The 17,506-nt window shown below is 36.3% G+C and overlaps 1 protein-coding gene across 5 annotated transcripts in view; it reads right to left on the bottom strand.

Moving 5' to 3' along the window:
• Window positions 1–17,506, bottom strand: part of PTPRZ1 (protein tyrosine phosphatase receptor type Z1) — a 166,074-nt gene that overhangs the window by 105,672 nt on the left and 42,896 nt on the right. For 4 of the 5 annotated variants that reach the window (XM_027574176.2, XM_027574175.2, XM_027574173.1 and 1 more), the window contains exon 2: window positions 7,293–7,358. In XM_027574176.2, coding sequence (XP_027429977.1) covers window positions 7,293–7,358 — 66 coding nt within the window. Of the gene's footprint in view, window positions 1–7,292; window positions 7,359–7,446; window positions 7,862–17,506 lie in introns of those variants that run through there. The other variant, XM_027574174.1, reaches the window with a different exon arrangement.

Here is a 17,506-nt window from a genome sequence, read left to right as displayed (position 1 = left end):
TGCATCCCCATAGCCTGGCACAGTGTCTGGCTCATGTTATAATCCCAGTGTTGGATAATTAAATGAAATGATCTCAAAACTTTAACTTTTCCTTTATTGAAGAATAATATAGTCACATTCAAGTAGGAGGCAAGCCAGGGAAGTGATAAGAAACTGACTCCTTCACATTCTAACACAGATTAACTGAACTTAAAAATCTTCTCAAGGACATGGAGGGCACTATATCCATAAATGTAACTCATCTTCAAGAACAAACTTCTGGGGTTTTGAAAACTAAAAACTGTATGTTACCTATAAAAAATTGCTGGAAGCAGCTCTTACTTCCTAGGAGTGCTCAGGAAATATGAGAGGTCAGGAACCACACTTGTAAAAAAAACTAGTTTAGAGATAATCTAGTTTGGCATATGCCAACTTTTTGGATTGGCTCTGACGCTGATTCTGGGTGGCTCTGCTTATTGCTTCTATTTCCAGGTGGCAGATGGCTTCAAAGTACAGCATTTCCTGTTTTCCAATTCGTTAAGATTTATAGCTACTTCTCATATACTAAAACTTTCTCTGAGCTCACACCACAGTATTTATTTTTTGTGTATCCCTATCTGTTGCAAGAAAGATTTGGGTTGGTTCCCTAAAATTATGTTATTATTAGTCACAATTCCTCCCAGGTAAAATTAATTCTGTGTCCCAGTGAGACTGAATAAAGTTGGATAAAAACTACCTTTTATCGGGCACCTACTTGTGAGGTCTGCTTTAGGCACAGAGGTACACTGAAGAAAATAAAGCTTTGCTCTAGTCAGAGTCTGGTTCTCTGTTTCCCCCACCCTTAGTTACTTAGACTTGGTTATAATATTAGAAAGATATCCACAAACTATTATTAAGATAAAAGCAGATCACAGAGCAGTACATATAGTAAAACGCCATACAATGTCAGAGAGGATCATTAGGAAGGACAAACAGATATTAAATATTAAAGACAGTTCTCCTTGTTGAGTATCAGGAAGAGACTTCTCCCCCTCCTTTTCTTAGAGCATTTACTTTAGAAAATTATCATTGTAAGAAGTACTTTAGCTTCTCCTTGAAATATATATAAATCCTTTTGAAAACTTAATAGGTCTTTTGTCAGCTTTATGATCCAGGAATGTCTTTCTCAAGGACCGGGGAGCCATCTCTGATGAAGTATAAATGCTGAGGAAGATAACACCCCAATCTCCTAGTTTCTGTGGAAAGTAGGAGTCTAATTTTGGTGGGCTCCTTGTTCCAAGTTGCAAAGCTACCTCCTATCATAAAGATATGAGGTTTGCTTTTCCTCCCGAGAAAGCCAATAAGCTAACACATGTGGCCACTCCAATTACCAGGTAAAATTAGGATGAACTATGTGTGACCAAAGTTGCTGTCAAGCCTCTATTTGAAGAATAGTCATTGTTTATCTTGAAAACATGTATATAATGGGTTGTATCTGGTTGGCTATATAAGGGCGTGAGATGCCTTTTTGTTTCTGCAATCTCTTAGTGGACTGTCTTAATGTGTATCACATTCTGGTCTAATGCTTATTCAATAATAAAACAGTTTCCTTTCTCTCCTATCTTCAAAGAGAACATTTGTGGGTTGGAGGATTCTGTTTTTAATTATACTTCCCCAACAGAAGACATTAATAGCAGTTATCTCTGAAGGATGAAATTCCAGCTACCTATCTAAAATATATATTTATCTAATGTATATTAGCGTCCATCTGGTCCACCTTCCCTCAGTTATCAGACACTGCTTTGAACCCTAACTCTAAATAGGTTTCGAGTTCCCTTCCCTTTCCATGGAATCCTAGGCTTAACACAGTTTGAGGAATGAATCTGAGCAGTTGTTCAATGTGTCCCAGAATATTCTGTGGTAGTTAAGAAGCTCCTTGCAGTCTACAAGAGTTCGCAGGCTGGCATGTCAGAAGCCACAGAGGACTTCTAAGGTTCTCCGCATTCCAGCCAGGAAAAATGCCAGCTCTGGCCCAGTCCAGGGGTCTCTAACTTGAACAAATCTCACTTTCTGGTTAAAATAGAAACTTGGTATTCATAGGTAGCAGGATGGAGAGATAGCTGTATAGATATATTCCAAGGAAAAAGGAAATGAAATCAATGATTCTTAAACATATGTGAATATATTTCAAGGTGATTTTTGTAATTCTGTGCTTCAGTCACAAAAATATAGGTCATTCAATAAAAAAATCCTTCTGCATTTAAGAAATGAATCACTCACATATTTTTCATCTTTGAAAATCCTTGGTTTAAAGAGTCAAAATTACCATACAGAAAAAAAATAAGAAACTAAGTAAGCCTTGAAGTTTGCCTTTACTGAGTCATAAAGTAAAAAGGTGATATAGGTCAACTTAAAATAATTGCAATGGTATTTTGCCTAAAAGTTGAAAACATTTAAATGAATTTTGTGTGACAACACAAACCATAGCTTAATCTTGGATTTTTTTTTCAGTAACCATGTAATACTCTCTTTTACCTTTCTTTTGCTGAAAGGTGTATTTCATGGACTAGAGCACTTCAGAGTAGAGAACACAGAGTGAGGTAAAAGAAGTCCAGAAAAGAGAAGGAAGGCAAACAATACATCCAGACACACACCCAGAAGTCTGCACACAGACGGGAGAAACAGCCAGATTTTCTCATCCTGAGATGCTAGATGACCTCCAATCCATTCAAGACTCTACTAGACGCTGTCAGCAAGGGCAGTTATGAGTCTGCACCAGAGAATCTATGCAATTGCAACTTTACTTGCTGGGGAATACTCAACCATATCCCTGAAACAAAGGAAGGAGATGTGCCTGTCTCATAGTATAGTATACAGTTTTATTATTAGACAAATTTAGCAATGATTATTTAATTGTGATCCTTCTGCAGCCACATCTATTTTTTTTCAATTCTATACTGAGAGTTGCATATAAATAAATTTTGAATTTTAGATCATTTAACTGAACTCTATTCAATTTTTGCAGTGAAGATTGCTCTACTTACCACATTTAGCATATGGAAAGTTTGCCCAGAATATAAAATCTTCATTAAACTTTTAAAAATATACAGATGATAGGAAATACCTGTCTATAATATGCATTTAAGCCAGTCGACTCCTAAATCCTCTTGTGAGATTATCAGATACACCCCGTATTCTTTAATCTGTTTAGGCTCAAATTAAGACACTGTCAAATCATTATCACTTGGATTTGTAGTAAACTTGCTCAAAGAGATTTCCTCTGACAATGTGAAACATGTATTTGATCTACGAACGAGGACATTAAGCCCTCCATGTAGTCCAACGTCCTATGCTTTTTACTGGTAAGAAAACCGAACTACATTACATACAGATCTGTCTGTATGTTAGTGATGTCCAGAAAGCCTGCTGTGAAGTGCATTCCATGTTCTAGTTTGAGGTCTGTGACACCCCCTCACCTCTACGCAATTAGCAGAGACCCTACATTCAGCCTGCTGAAAACACAGTACTGTGGTTCTTGTCCAGCTACCTTGCCCTTCTTAGCAAAACTAATCTAAGTACATTGAAAACATTGGTTTTGACCAACTTGTACAAAAAATTAGCACAATCTAAACAGTATACAGTAAGATGTGAAAGTCTCCCGGCTCCAGTGGCCTTCCATAGTCCCATTCCTCAGGGGTTACCAGTGCCAACAGGTTAGTGTGTCTCTTTCCAGTCCTTTCTTCTATGTTTGTATAAATACATAATTTTTTACAGAAGTGATATAATGCTATGCATAGAGTTCTGGAACTCGCTTTTTCATTCCTAAGTTGGAAACGAGACATGAACAGTCATCTGTTTAATATAAGAAGTGATGAATCAAAGAGGAAAATATAATATGTTAAAAAGATATTTCAGATTCTAGAAGTAAAGAAAGACCTGGACAAGCCAGAAATCAGTCATTATTTGACACGGATTCAAATTCTCCTCTGAGTTTGGCCTACTTTCTTTTGGGTTAAGAGAAGTAAAACACCAAACCTAACTACATCCAAAAGTAAATGCCAAACATCTAACCACAATTATACACCACCTTATATTATGGCTCTTTTGTTTTCCATAAGTAGTATCTTCTAGTCTATATATTTCTTGGAACGGAAATACTATTTAGACAGAATATTCTGTTTAAGGAAACAGAATAAATTCAGTATTTAAAGTCACTTTCACTTTGGTATATTCAGCCCAGCATCTAATAGTGACTCTTGTGTGTCCTTTCTTGCTTTTATCCAATGCAACTCTTCAGCTAAAGCTTTAAAGGTGTCTAGGTTTAAAACACTTGAGATATATCAATATAAAATTTTCAATTTCAAGTTGCTTTAAAGTATGAAGGAAAGGAAACAACAGAATATTCTTTCAAGTCCAGGAAATAAAGACTATATTTCAATAGTGACTACTTCTAGGATGAAGTGGTAAAAGTCCATCCATTTCTGATGATCATGTTGCTTGAAGTTACAAAGGTCTGACAACACAAACAGAAGGCAAATGTGTTGTCTTTGAGTATGCCTGACAGAAAATATTCCCTTAGTTTCAGATGTACAACACAGTGATTCGACAGCTGCGTACATTACACTATGCTCCCCACAAGTGTAGCTACCATCCATCACCATATAATGCTATTACAAACCATTGACTGTATCCCCTACGCTGCACCTTCTTTCCCTGTGACTTCTGCATCCATACCTGGAGGCCTGTATCTCCCACTCCCCTTCCCCCATTTCACCAGTCCTCTGGAAACCACCAGTTTGTTCACAGAAGGAAAATTTTAACATCTCATATAATTGTGGGCTATGTGTTCATGATCTCAAAAATAAAGAAAAAAGAAAAAGAAAAACCAAATGACTCATTTTTTTTCCCCACTGAACTGTCTTTTTTTAGGCATTGTCATAGAAAATTTAAGGTTAATAGGAAGAAGGAAATTCATTTTCTGAAATCCTTAAATTAAATGCAGTTACTATGGAAAGAACTAGATTTTAGTGCTGACATTCCCAGGTTTATAATTCACTCTTTTATAGCAGCATGACAAACAAACCTTGCTCACCTTCCTATAATAACTTTAAAAATGGGATTGTCAACTGTATTTACCAACCCTGTCATTTCCCGGCATAATTACAGCATACGTCCCAAACAGAAAAGTTGTTTTTAACCTATGTTAAAAAAACACAACTGAACGAGTACTACCTTCTCCTCCCCCTCCAGCCTCTGTTTCTCCACCCCTCCGATAGCCAGCAAGGATCTGCATGGTTCCTTCACAGAATTGTATAGCCCTGCACAAACAACCTTAGCCGTAATGATTCCATTTCAATAACGCTGGCTATTTGCTGCATATTTTTAAATGGCTAATGATAAAGCCATGGGCTCTCTTACAGACAGAGGTTATGATTTTCTTAGTAACTGTTATTAATAGAATTCTATATGTACAAACAGTCAAGGGCAAGTCCTTCCTTCTGAGATTGCAGCTAATCCGGCAAATTTAAGTGATAACAGTACTGGAAGGAACAGAAACACAGAGGTCAACAAGATAAGCTGTTACGAACAAAATTCAGACTAAGATGTGGTCAAAACCAACTTACTTGGGCCATTCATAAAATTACTTAAATTTAAGAATCTTAAAACTAGGACGCCTGGGTGGCTCAGTCAGTTAAGCATCTGCCTTCGGCTTAGGTCATGACCCTGGGGTCCTGGGATGGAGCCCCACATCGGCTCCCTGCTCAGCGGGGAGTCTGCTTCTTGCTCTGCTTCTACCCCTCCCCTGTTGCTCGTGCTCTCTCAGGCTCTCTCTCAAATAAATAAAACCTTCAAAATAAATAAATAAATAAAATAAAATACAAAGAATTTTAAAACTAATTTATCCTGAAATTTTATACAGTTATATGGTTTTATATGTAAAAAATATACAAACATAATATAATAAAAAATGGCCTGGAAGGAATATATCTTTTTTCTTTGAGTGAATATCCCTGGAATGAATAGTGATTTTTATTCTTTTTTTTGCACTTGAATGTACTTTCTAAATTTTCCACAATGAATATTTACTACTATATATATATTTTTTTAAGTAGGCTCCTTGCCCAGCATGGGGCTTGAATTCACAACCCTGAGATCAAGACCTGAGCAGAAATCAAGAGTTGGATACTGAACCAACTGAGCCACCCAGGTGCCCCCATATTACTACTTTTTTTTTTATTTTTTAAGGATTTTATTTATTTTTTGACAGAGAGAGACACAGCGAGAGAGGGAACACAAGCAGGGGGAGTGGGAGAGGGAGAAGCAGACTTCCCGTGGAGCAAGGAGCCCGATGCGGGGCTCGATCCCAGGACCCTGGGATCATGACCTGAGCTGAAGGCAGACGCCTAATGAATAAGCCACCCAGGTGCCCCGATATTACTACTTTTAAAGCGAGAATAAAAAAAGAAAGAAAAGAAATGCATGCCTATCTACTATACCCATTGTGCTGCTACCCTTCATCTGTAAAATAAAGTCCAAGTTGGCTAGGCTTGTGTTAAAGCTCTTGGAATCCGGTCACATCTTACCAGCTCAATCTTATTTCTAATGAACACCCAACTCTGTTTCAGACGGTCACCAGGCCTGTTCATCTACGTGGGCCATGTAGATTTGCCTCGGGCTCTTCTCATCAGGTAAAGCTTCTCCTCTCCTCTAGCGTTTCTGATCTTAACTCCTGATTGTAGCCATTTTAGTCCAACTTCGGAGATTCATGATGCTCTAAACCAAGTCTGGCAATCATACAAAAATCATTTTGGACCCTAATTCCAATTAATTCAGCAAAATAATTTAGAAGGAAGCCCTGCTGAGAGCAAGAATCTCATCAATATCTGTTAAATGAACGAACACAATCACTACTGTGATCATAACAGGATTGGCAAGGAACATTTATTGAGAGCTTTGTATTTATAAGAAGGCACTGTGTCCAAACTTCATTGACCTCATGTAATGCTCTGAACAATCCTCCATTTCACAGATGAAAAAAACTGAGCCTCAGGTAGGTTATGCATATTTCCCAAGGAAGTATAGCCAGTGTTGACGTGGGATTCAAATCCATCTGTGTCTGATACCAGTATGCTCTACACTATCAAATTTGCTAATGGAAGGTCTACTAGAAATCATTTTGCCTATAACATATTTTTTTAAATTAATCTAACTGAATATCCATGAAGCTAAGTAAAAATGATGTGATGAATTACAAAGTTTTCTTTTACATATAAAAATAGATACAAAAACAATAAAATTTTCTGTTGAATCTCAATACATAATGAAATGTTTACCTGTATAGGACCAGCCAATCTCTTCAACGAGTTTTCTTTGTTGTCTGTAGTATCCATAAGCCCAATCTATAACCAAGAAAAATCAATTGATCAATATGTAGAAAAATACATGTGTCCAAAGTAAAAATATATCAGATGCCCAAATCATTCATACCACAGATGGTTCTCAATTACTCCTTCCCATGTCACCTTCCCGATGACTCCTCTCAATGCCAAACACCATCATTATAGTCTCTGTCGTTCCTGTTCTTGTAGTTAGTATAAATTTTAGGGGCACATTTAAAAAATGCTGAAGTTCAAGTAGGGACAAAGCAAATATTCTGGGTAAAGCAGGAGCAGCCTAGAGGGGTTCATCCCAAAGAAAAATGGGTCAGAAAGAATAATTTGTCTTATCTCTAAATTTTTCTTACAACATTCCCTAAGTCAAATATCTGAGATTCTGTTGATTAGAGATACTTTTAGGTTTATAAACCAAGTTTGATCCACCAATGCATCTAGGAAACCCAGATGTTTTCAAATTTGTTTCCTTTGGCCAAAAAGTGAAGTTAGCCACCTTAAGGAAATGAGCATTTAAATGCGTAAATGTTGGGTGGGAGAAAGGCTATGTTAAACCATGTAGGTGACTTTGTCTCTTAGAAGAACCTAGATGCCCAAGTGAGGTAATACAATGGGGAGGTTAGACATCATAAAAGTGGATGCCTCATGACCCCAAGAGAATGATTCTAGAACATGGGGCAAGTGAGATAGAAAGGAAAATGGATGGAAGCCAAAGTTTCACTCTGCATAATTCAAAATTTTGCCAGGAGCCACACCTGCACTCAAGAAATTAGGATGTAATAATTCATTCCTTCTTTCTGTGCCATTTCCTGTTAATCCCAGGCTGTACTAACATTAGCACTCCCTTTCCATTTCAGCTACCCAGGGGGCACAATAAATCTTTGTGAGCTAGGTTTAAAATCTGATCACTATTGACAAAACATTCTGTAGAAAAGGTTGCAGAATAGCTAGTTTACAAATAAATATGTGGGACATTACTTATTCATAAATGGAGTTTCTGTCAATATAGCTTTCATTTGAATACAAGGATTTTAAACTAGATCATACCATACCTATATTTAAATATAGGTATGATCTTTCTCACCATTTGGGAAAATAAACTATTTCTTCCTATTCTTGCTACACAGTTGTTTTCTCTTTATGACAATTCTCAATGTCAGGAATGCAAATATCTAAGGACGCTGCAGAAATTATTTTCCTTTCATCCGTGTTATATACTCTCTGATTAGTACAGCATGATAATAAATAACTGCTAAACTATTTTATGAAAGCTAAAAAGCAGATCTGCTATCAGAAATACATATTCTGAATCTGATCATTCAAAACCAAAACTTACTTTCAAGAAATAAGGATTTTTTTTTGTTGTAAAACTTTGATTGTTCATAAGTATAGGTAAATATTCTATTGTCCATATAGCACATTACAGCACGTTTTTATTTTTATAACAGTTTTATCGAAATATAATTTACATATCATACAACTTGTCCATTAGAGTATACAATTTAATGATTTTCAGTATGTTCACAGACTTATGCAATCATCACCACAATTTTATTTTATTTTATTTTATTTTTTTAAAGATTTTATTTATTTATTTGACAGAGAGATAGAGAGAGAGTACAAGCAGGGGGAGCGGCAGGCAGAGGGAGAGGGAGAAGCAGGCTCTCCAATGAGCAGGGAGCCCGACGTGGAGCTTGATCCCAGCACCCTGGGATCATGACCCGAGCCGAAGGCAGACGTTTAACAACTGAGCCACCCAGGCGCTCCCATCACCACAATTTTAGAAGATCTTCATCACCCCCATAAGAAACTCTACAGCCTTTGGCTGCCCCAAGCCACCCCCAATCCCACCCCCATGTCCCACCAGTCTAGACAACCACTATCTACTTTGTTTCTACAGATTTGGATATTCTAGACATTTCATATAAGCAGGATCACACAGTACAGTCTTTTGTGACTGGCTTCTTAAATTTAGCACAATTAATGTTTTCAAGGTTCATCCATGTTGTAGCATATATCAGTACTTCATTCCTTCGGATTGCCTAACAGTACTTCATTGTATGGTAACCAAGATGGTCTTAACGTTTCCTCAGCTTGATTAAACTTTGGACAGGCTTCTTCCTGACTCTAGGCCCTCTGGTCCCCCCCTTTCTCAGAGCATTTGGTTTAGAAAACTTGTAATTGTAAATCCCTTCTCTGCCCCTTTGAGATATAAATCTTTTTTTAACAGCCACATGCCAGTTTTACAACCAGGAATGCACTACTCAAGGACATGGGAACCATCTCTTTGAAGGGAAATAGGTCCCTTATCTCCCAGTTTCTGTGAAAGGGTAAGAGTTTAATTTTGGTAGGGTGCCCTGCTCCAAGTTGCAAAAATGACTTCCTATCATGAAGGTATGAGTTTATCTTTCCTTTGGATAAAGCCAATTAGCAAACGAATGGCCTATGACCTCCTGCTCATATCACGCATTACTGTTCCACTGGGGCTCAACATCAGCCCTTAAAAATCTTACCCCTCATCTTCATCAAATTTGAGTTCTGCCTTGGTTCTGGCTTCTCTCCTCATTGCAACAACCCTGAATAAAGTCTCCCTTGCCTGTTTAACTTTTTCCAGTGAATTTTTTCTTTTCTTTTCTTTTAAGATTTATTTATTTTGAGAGAGTGAGAATGAGAGAGAGAGAGAGATAGTACATGAGAAGGGGGAGGGTCAGAGGGAGAAGCAGGCTCCTCGCTGAGCAGGGAGCCCCATGCGGTACTCGATCCTGGGACTCCAGGATCATGACCTGAGCCGAAGGCAGTCGCTTAACCGACTGAGCCACCCAGGCGCCCCCAGTGAATTTTTTCTTTTGACAATGGATATACCACATTTTATTTGTCCATTCACCAACTGATGGATACTTGGGTTGTTTCTTCTTTTTGGCTATTATGAATAACACTATTAATATTCAAACTTATGTTTGTTTTTCTACTTAAAAAATAATAGTAGGTTCATAATTTATTTTTCAAATACAGTTGTCACATAAAATGGTAATCATTTAAGGTTAAATTCTGGGAACAAGTGTTTCTTCATGATCAAGAAATATATACAATTAGATATCAGAAAGGGCCTCAAAGGTCATTTGAGTGAGACTTTAACGGTCTACAAAAATATAATTCCTAGAGATAAGGTAATTTATGCAGCCAAAATGTAAATGGTTTGTATGGTAGTAAGTGGCAAAATGGAAGCAATAAGGCATGGCTCCTGCCTTCTCCAATATCAAGGACCCCTAACAAATTTGACCTATTGGTTACTCTCTTAAGGAACTTTGCCTGAGGAACCCTTATAACATGTATGCTTTCAAGAGAAACAAAGTAAAACAAAACAATACGGTGGCCTAGAATTTAACCAGAAGAAATTATTTGAACAAATAAATTATAGAGAATTTATTATACGTTTTTTGACCTGGCTGTCAGTTGAAATTTTCCTCTGAAATTTTGCACTGGTCAGAAGGAAAATATGTATTGTCATTTATTATATGTTTTAAATATAAATATTTTTTAAAAGTAAGACATTTTGTCATATAAATGCATTTTGAAGATTTCAGAAGATCAAAACCTACATTTAACAAGTAATCCATTGAAATAAATAAAACAGTAAGCTCTTGTTTTAATGATTCACTCTAAAAGATGACAGCAAAATATCAGCAGATTTTAGCTTTCCTTGTAGGGCTTTATCACTACACAATGAGCATTTGTCCTTGGTTTTTAATTACTTACATTAGGAAAGCTTTATGCAATACAGGATTCCCAGGTGTTGGTAGCTCTCTTCAATTCCTTTATGTATTGTTCCCTTAATTGTTACTTCAAACAATCCGTTACACATTCATATGCTAATTACATAGTCCTTGGGCGTGAGAGAGTACCCCACTTTTAAAATTCTACTTAGAGGTCTGATAGATGAGATGTGATAGCTTCAATGAACAAGAAAAAAGAAGCTAGGTTCACTTTTTTTTTGTTGTATTATATACTTTGAAAACCAGTAAATCCTATATAAAATGAATCTATCAAAGTGCTTACACGTTTTAAATCAATTAAAATAATGAAATATAGAATGTTTTTTGTGGCTTCTCTGAATTTAAGTTTCTTTCACTTTTATGTTTTGTTTCTTTCAATTTAAAAGTATTTGCCAGGTCTGTTTTGGCGTGAGTGTTTTGTAGTGAAAAAAATAAGGAAGAAATTTCAGGAATGAATTGTACATGCAATGTACAAGCAAATATACATTATTAAATTTTTTAAGGCTACTCTAAAATTCGTCCTGAAAAAATATTCTTCATGAAATGGCCTTTTGACCTGCTACCAAAATTAGGAGAAATCCCAGGCACCCTTAAATGTTCCTGTTTCAACATATTCCATCTTGTACCTACCTTAAGCACCTACAGATATGCAAATATGTGTGTGTGTGTGTGTGTGTCCTTTATTTTTCCTTACATTCAGGTGATGGAAATCAAAGTCTACCACATAGAAGATATAGATTAACCTAGCTTTTTCTTTTCTTTTTTTACTCAAGTTCTTTTTAAAACAACAACAACAACAAAAAATCTGGATGCTCACTTCCTACTAAAAATATCATTATAAAATATTTTGAGTTATAGGGGCTGCTAGCTGGCTCAGCCGGTGAAGCACGTGACTCTTGATCTCAGGCTTGTGTTTTAAAGCCCCTTGTTGGACCTGGAGCCTCCCTAAAATTAAACAAAAATTAAAAAATAAAAAATAAAAAAAGTTTGAATTAAAAAAAAATCTGATTTTTCCCTAAAGTCTCTGCTTCATGTTGATTAATAATTTCACCTGCATCCTACTCTATAATCCAGCAACAGTACTCTGACCACACACACACACACACACACACACACACACACACACACACACACACACACACACATTTTAATGCTATAAAGTTGCCAAACATGACAGCGAGAAGAAATAGACTGGTCCTCTGAAAAAGAAACTTCTGGTAGAAAATAATCACAGATAATATTTGAAGATGAGGACTTAAAACTAGATTTCTCAAGGTGGACCTTCCTGGCGTAAATGACACTTGCATATTTCACCAAAGAACTACAGAGGAGGAGAAAAGGATGTTAGCTGATGATAGAAATCTGGAAAGGCAGAGGAGAAGGAACAGAATTAGAGATGAATTTTTAAAGCCCTTGAATAACACTTTGGCAGTGAAAGACTTGGGGAGAAGGAGAGAAATATGCCAGGTAGAGGAAAAGCACGTGCACTAACAAGTGCAAATTGTGGAACCAAAGGTTGGAGAGGCCACTTGGGCTCCGGTGTAGGGTCTGCATATAGGTCACCAGGGACTTCTTGGTGACAGCTCACCAAGATACAAGGGTGACATCAATTTTCACACTTTCTGTCCTTATTCTCCTGTCGCCTCTTGCCTAGATTTCTTTTGAAAAAGGAAAGGAGATAGTCTGCTGAATTGACCAAAAAGTCGTGCTTCTATTTCATATTTATTTTCAAAATGTTAAGGAGGAGTATTAAATAAATAGATAAAGGTATGTAATTGAAGTGAAAAAGGTGGGGGTTGGTGGGTGAAGAAAGGTAAGTGGTTGTTGACCACTTGGGAGGAGGGCTTGGAAAGCCCTAGAGTCTAGTCCTCTAGACTAGACTAGTCCATCAGAGCAGCGATCATCCACTAAATCGTTCGGCACCAGACATGCCCAAGACTGAGGTGGCAGTGATGAAAGAGGCTGATGGTATGGCAGTCATAACTGTCTCTTATTGAAAATAAAGCCATAAGAGACCTCTCTCAGAGAACAAAAGATAAAATCAGAAATAGGTGTTCCTTTAAGAAGAGAATCAGCTTTTGATTGAAGAACACCTGTGAACACATTACATGGCTACGGGAGGTTCTTTATTTCTGCAGATACTCTGTTGCAAATGTCTCCTTGGGTTTGATAGGAGAGCTAAGTTTAGGATCCAAGTGGTCTCACCCAAAACCTTGTTTGGCAAGCTGAGGCAAACTTTCCAAGTAAAATTACATCTGCCCATGCATACAGGATAGAGTCTATACTATCATACATGGCAGATTTTTCTTCTATGGATTTTCCTGTCATTGAATGTTAAGAATTAGCTTGCTGTCAAACTGTGTGTGTGTGTGTGTGTGTGTGTGTGTGTGTGTGTGTGTGTGTGTGTGTTTAAGATCTTATTTATTTATTTGACAGAGAGAGAGACAGCAAGAGAGGGAACACAAGCAGGGAGAGTGGGAGAGGGAGAAGCAGGCTTCCCGCGGAGCAGGGAGCCCGATGCAGGGCTGGATCCCAGGACCCCATGATCATGACCTGAGCCAAAGGCAGATGCCTAATGACTGAGCCACCCAGGCACTCCTCAAACTGTGTTTTAATAGAGCCTGTCTTTACCTAACTGGAACACAAACTTTTCTCTGGTATATATGCAAAAACACTTGTGAAACATAATTTAGTTGATTATGGTACTTCAGAGAATAGGCTTCTTTAGGATACAGTTACAGTTCAAGCATATTTACTGTTAATCACTTCAGATACAATCGAACGGCCCCAAAACATACTGCTTTTAGAAACAGATGCATATAATTTCCCCCTAAGTTCTTTTCTAATTTCCACTGCTTTCTAGTGTTAGAATAAGAGTTTTATTGGTTTTCTCCCCCCCCAACAAAGGACTAAAAATAAAAGTACTTTTTACAGTCTCAAAACTCAAATTGTAACTTATTGCCAAAGATGATGGCACATGAAATCATAATGTTAAAGACAGGGAATTCTGGAAAGAGATGAATTTCTAGAGTCCAAGCAACCTCTTTATTTAAGGATAAGTTTAAAGAGATGAAAAACGTAGATAGTTGAGGCACTGTATGAACAAAAACAAAGTTGAATGGAAAATTAGCAAAACAGATGGAAATATTGAGCATATGGATGATGTAAGAAAGCAAAAGGAGCCATTTCTTCCATATGCTTGTTTTAATACTCAGACATCCAATTAAATACATATTTCTCATAGGACTAAGGAAGAGCTTGGAGGCAGGCAATTAGGTTTTTATTGTCCCTTAACACTGAGGACGGTGTATGCTTTCACAGCAAGGATTTGTAAGTTGACAAGATGTCTACCAAACCTATTCAAAACTCTTCAATGGAAGATCAAAATTTTCACAGGCTTGTTTTGGAAAAGCAGCTAGTGTTTTCTCTTATACTTAGATATATATCTGTATTTGACCTGATGTGATTTGTCTATATTCCTAAATTGAGGTGTTTTCTGTTGAAAACATTTTAATAATTTTGATCTTTATCACATGAGCAATTAATACATGCCTTTTTCAGATAAATCAGAAAAACAAAGACAAGCAAAAACAATTTAAGAAACCATCCATAATCATGTCTCCTGAAGATAACCATTCTTTACCATTTTTTACATGTGTATGTTTTTCTAGACGTTCAACTATGCATGTATAGAAAATTTACACTTTACATAAATTAAATTACATTATTTGGTGACCCACATTTTCTACATAATGATAAATCGCTGATATCTTCTCAAGTTAATAAATATGGTTTCACACAGCATCATAATAGTTCATTTAAAGAATTCTCTGCTTTTGGATATTAAAATAAAGAGTTGATTTGACTTTAGAAAATTTATTCCTTTAGGCTTAAATGGTACGAGGAAGGAAAGCTCCCATTAAGCTACTATGAGCTTTATGTAGAAAATGAAGTCTGTAGGAGATTAAGTACCACATTCTCCCCCTGTCAACCTTCTTCTACAACACCAAGAAAACACTAAAATGGCACGAACTCATTGCTATAGCATGGTAGTGAATTTATTCCACCATAAGAGAAAACCCAATTGTTGACAAAATAGTAATAATGGCCGCAGAGATAGAAATAACAACATGTGTAAAAACAACTATTAGAAGAAGAGCTAAGAGTAATATTAAGAGTGGGGAGAGAACCAAATCTGTATAAGAAAAAGCAGATGAAAGTGGGAAGAAAACATGGAATTCATCAAATTACAAAAATAACGTGCCATTATATTTGTTATGTATTATTATGTTATTATACTGTTATATTATTATCCATACAATAATAGTGTGCTATTATTTACCGATCTAACTAATGTTTCTGTTGTAAAGTCTTATGTCCTTGCACTTTCCCTGAAATCAGGAGCGCAACAAGGATGTCTGTTCTGTAGCTCTATGATTAGAGCGCTTGGGAAGTTTTGGACTACTGGCACACTAAAATAACCAACTACAGGATATAATGGGATTCCATTAACATTCCTATGAAAAGCATAAAACACCAATAAAGTGCATCAATAAGCAAAAATATGAACTATTAATAATATACAAGAAAATGTGAATTAATAAAGAGACCCACCCCTATCCTTGAATGGGATCACTAAAATATGGGGAAAATATCAGTTCTTTCCATAATAATGAATATAATGGTCAGATCTCAATGAGATATTTTTAGTTGGCAAAATTATTCTAAAGTTTATAAACAAATCTAAATGTAAAATAATACTACATAAGAAAGTTTAGAAAACGAGTGAAATAATGGGGGCTTGGTTAACCAGTTACTAAAGACAAACTGACAGGCAGATCAATAGAACAAAGCATATAGCACTAAAATTGGACCTAGTTATAGATACCAGTTTAATCCATGATAAGGTTTAAAACATCATAGTCAGATAAGGAAAGTATAAAGTTCAACCAACACTGTGGACACTGGTTATTTGAGAAAAAAAGTTAAATCACACTTCATACATACATCAAAATAAAGTCCAAGTGGATTAAAATGACTAATAAAAAAGGATGCACAAAAACTACTGGAAAAAATATAAGTGAATGCCTAATTTATTGTTAGATGGGGAAGGCCTTTCTTTACACAAACACAAAAAATCATAAAGAAATATTCATAGCTTTGGGGTGCCTGGGTGGCTCAGTCATTAAGTGTCTGCCTTCGGCTCAGGTCATGATCCCAGGGTCCTGGGATCGAGCCCTGCATCGGGCTCCCTGCCAGGCGGGAAGTCTGCTTCTCCCTCTCCCACTCCCACTGCTTGTGTTCCTGCTCTCGCTGTCTCTCTGTCAAATAAATAAATAAAAACTCTTTAAAACAAACAAACAAACAAAAATAGACAATGCAGCAAACTCACAGATCATCCTATTGGCCGTGATGATCAGACTTACTGGATCATCTATTTTGGGGTAAACCTTGAAACAGCCTTATTTCATTTGTGTCTTACTTCTAAAACAATTATTTTTTTTGCTTAGATAAACTTAAGCCCAACATAAGTATCTATCCATTAGGCAGGAAAATCTGGCAACTTTATGGGTTGGCAGCCTATTCTGAAATAGGTATGGATCCTATGTTAAAATTGATTCATGATGTAGTTATGTCCCGGCAAAGCCAAAAAATTTTCTTGATTTCTTTCCAGGGTATTGACTGAAAATTCATTTTTGTCATTTTTTTTTTTAGACTTTCTTTTACTGGTCTAGAAAAAAACTTTTATTCATAAGAAACATATTCATTTGAATAAGCAGACTGATATTTTTAATGGATTTTTCATGATTTAAGATATTTTCAGTTTGTCTATATATTTTATAAGCTTACTAAACCACATGTTATTGCTCATTAAGCCTACTTAGGCTTTCGAAAAGAAATCAGGGTAAGCATGGTAGATCCATCAAATTTAAACTATGAACAAATATCAGTATTTGGTGCCTCTTTTCACTAATTCTTAAGGTCAGAAATTTAAACTCTCCCTTTGAGTCCAGACCTTGGATAAATAATTGTCTACAACGATAAAATGGTAATAGGTATTTCCTGTTTACTAACAAAGATACTGTAACAAAAGATAGGGCACATGTTAAACCATTTGAACTTTTGGTAAAAATATGTGCTTATATCACCTCATATCATTTCCTGAATTTACTTTTCAAGTATTTCATTTTTTCTTTCAATAGTGAAGCAAAATTCAAAAAAACAATGTGTTATTTATGTCATATGCATAGCATATGCTTGTTCAGTTACAAAATTATTCGTTTACTGTTGTTGTCTGGTTCTTAGACTAAAGTATTCTTTAGTCTTAAAAATAAGTACAGATCCTCAATGCAGATGGAAAATACAAATCCCGATATTCAAATG

Source organism: Zalophus californianus, chromosome 12, assembly GCF_009762305.2.
Source record: "Zalophus californianus isolate mZalCal1 chromosome 12, mZalCal1.pri.v2, whole genome shotgun sequence".
Taxonomy (NCBI): domain Eukaryota; kingdom Metazoa; phylum Chordata; class Mammalia; order Carnivora; family Otariidae; genus Zalophus; species Zalophus californianus.
This window is presented reverse-complemented; position numbering and strand designations above follow the sequence as displayed.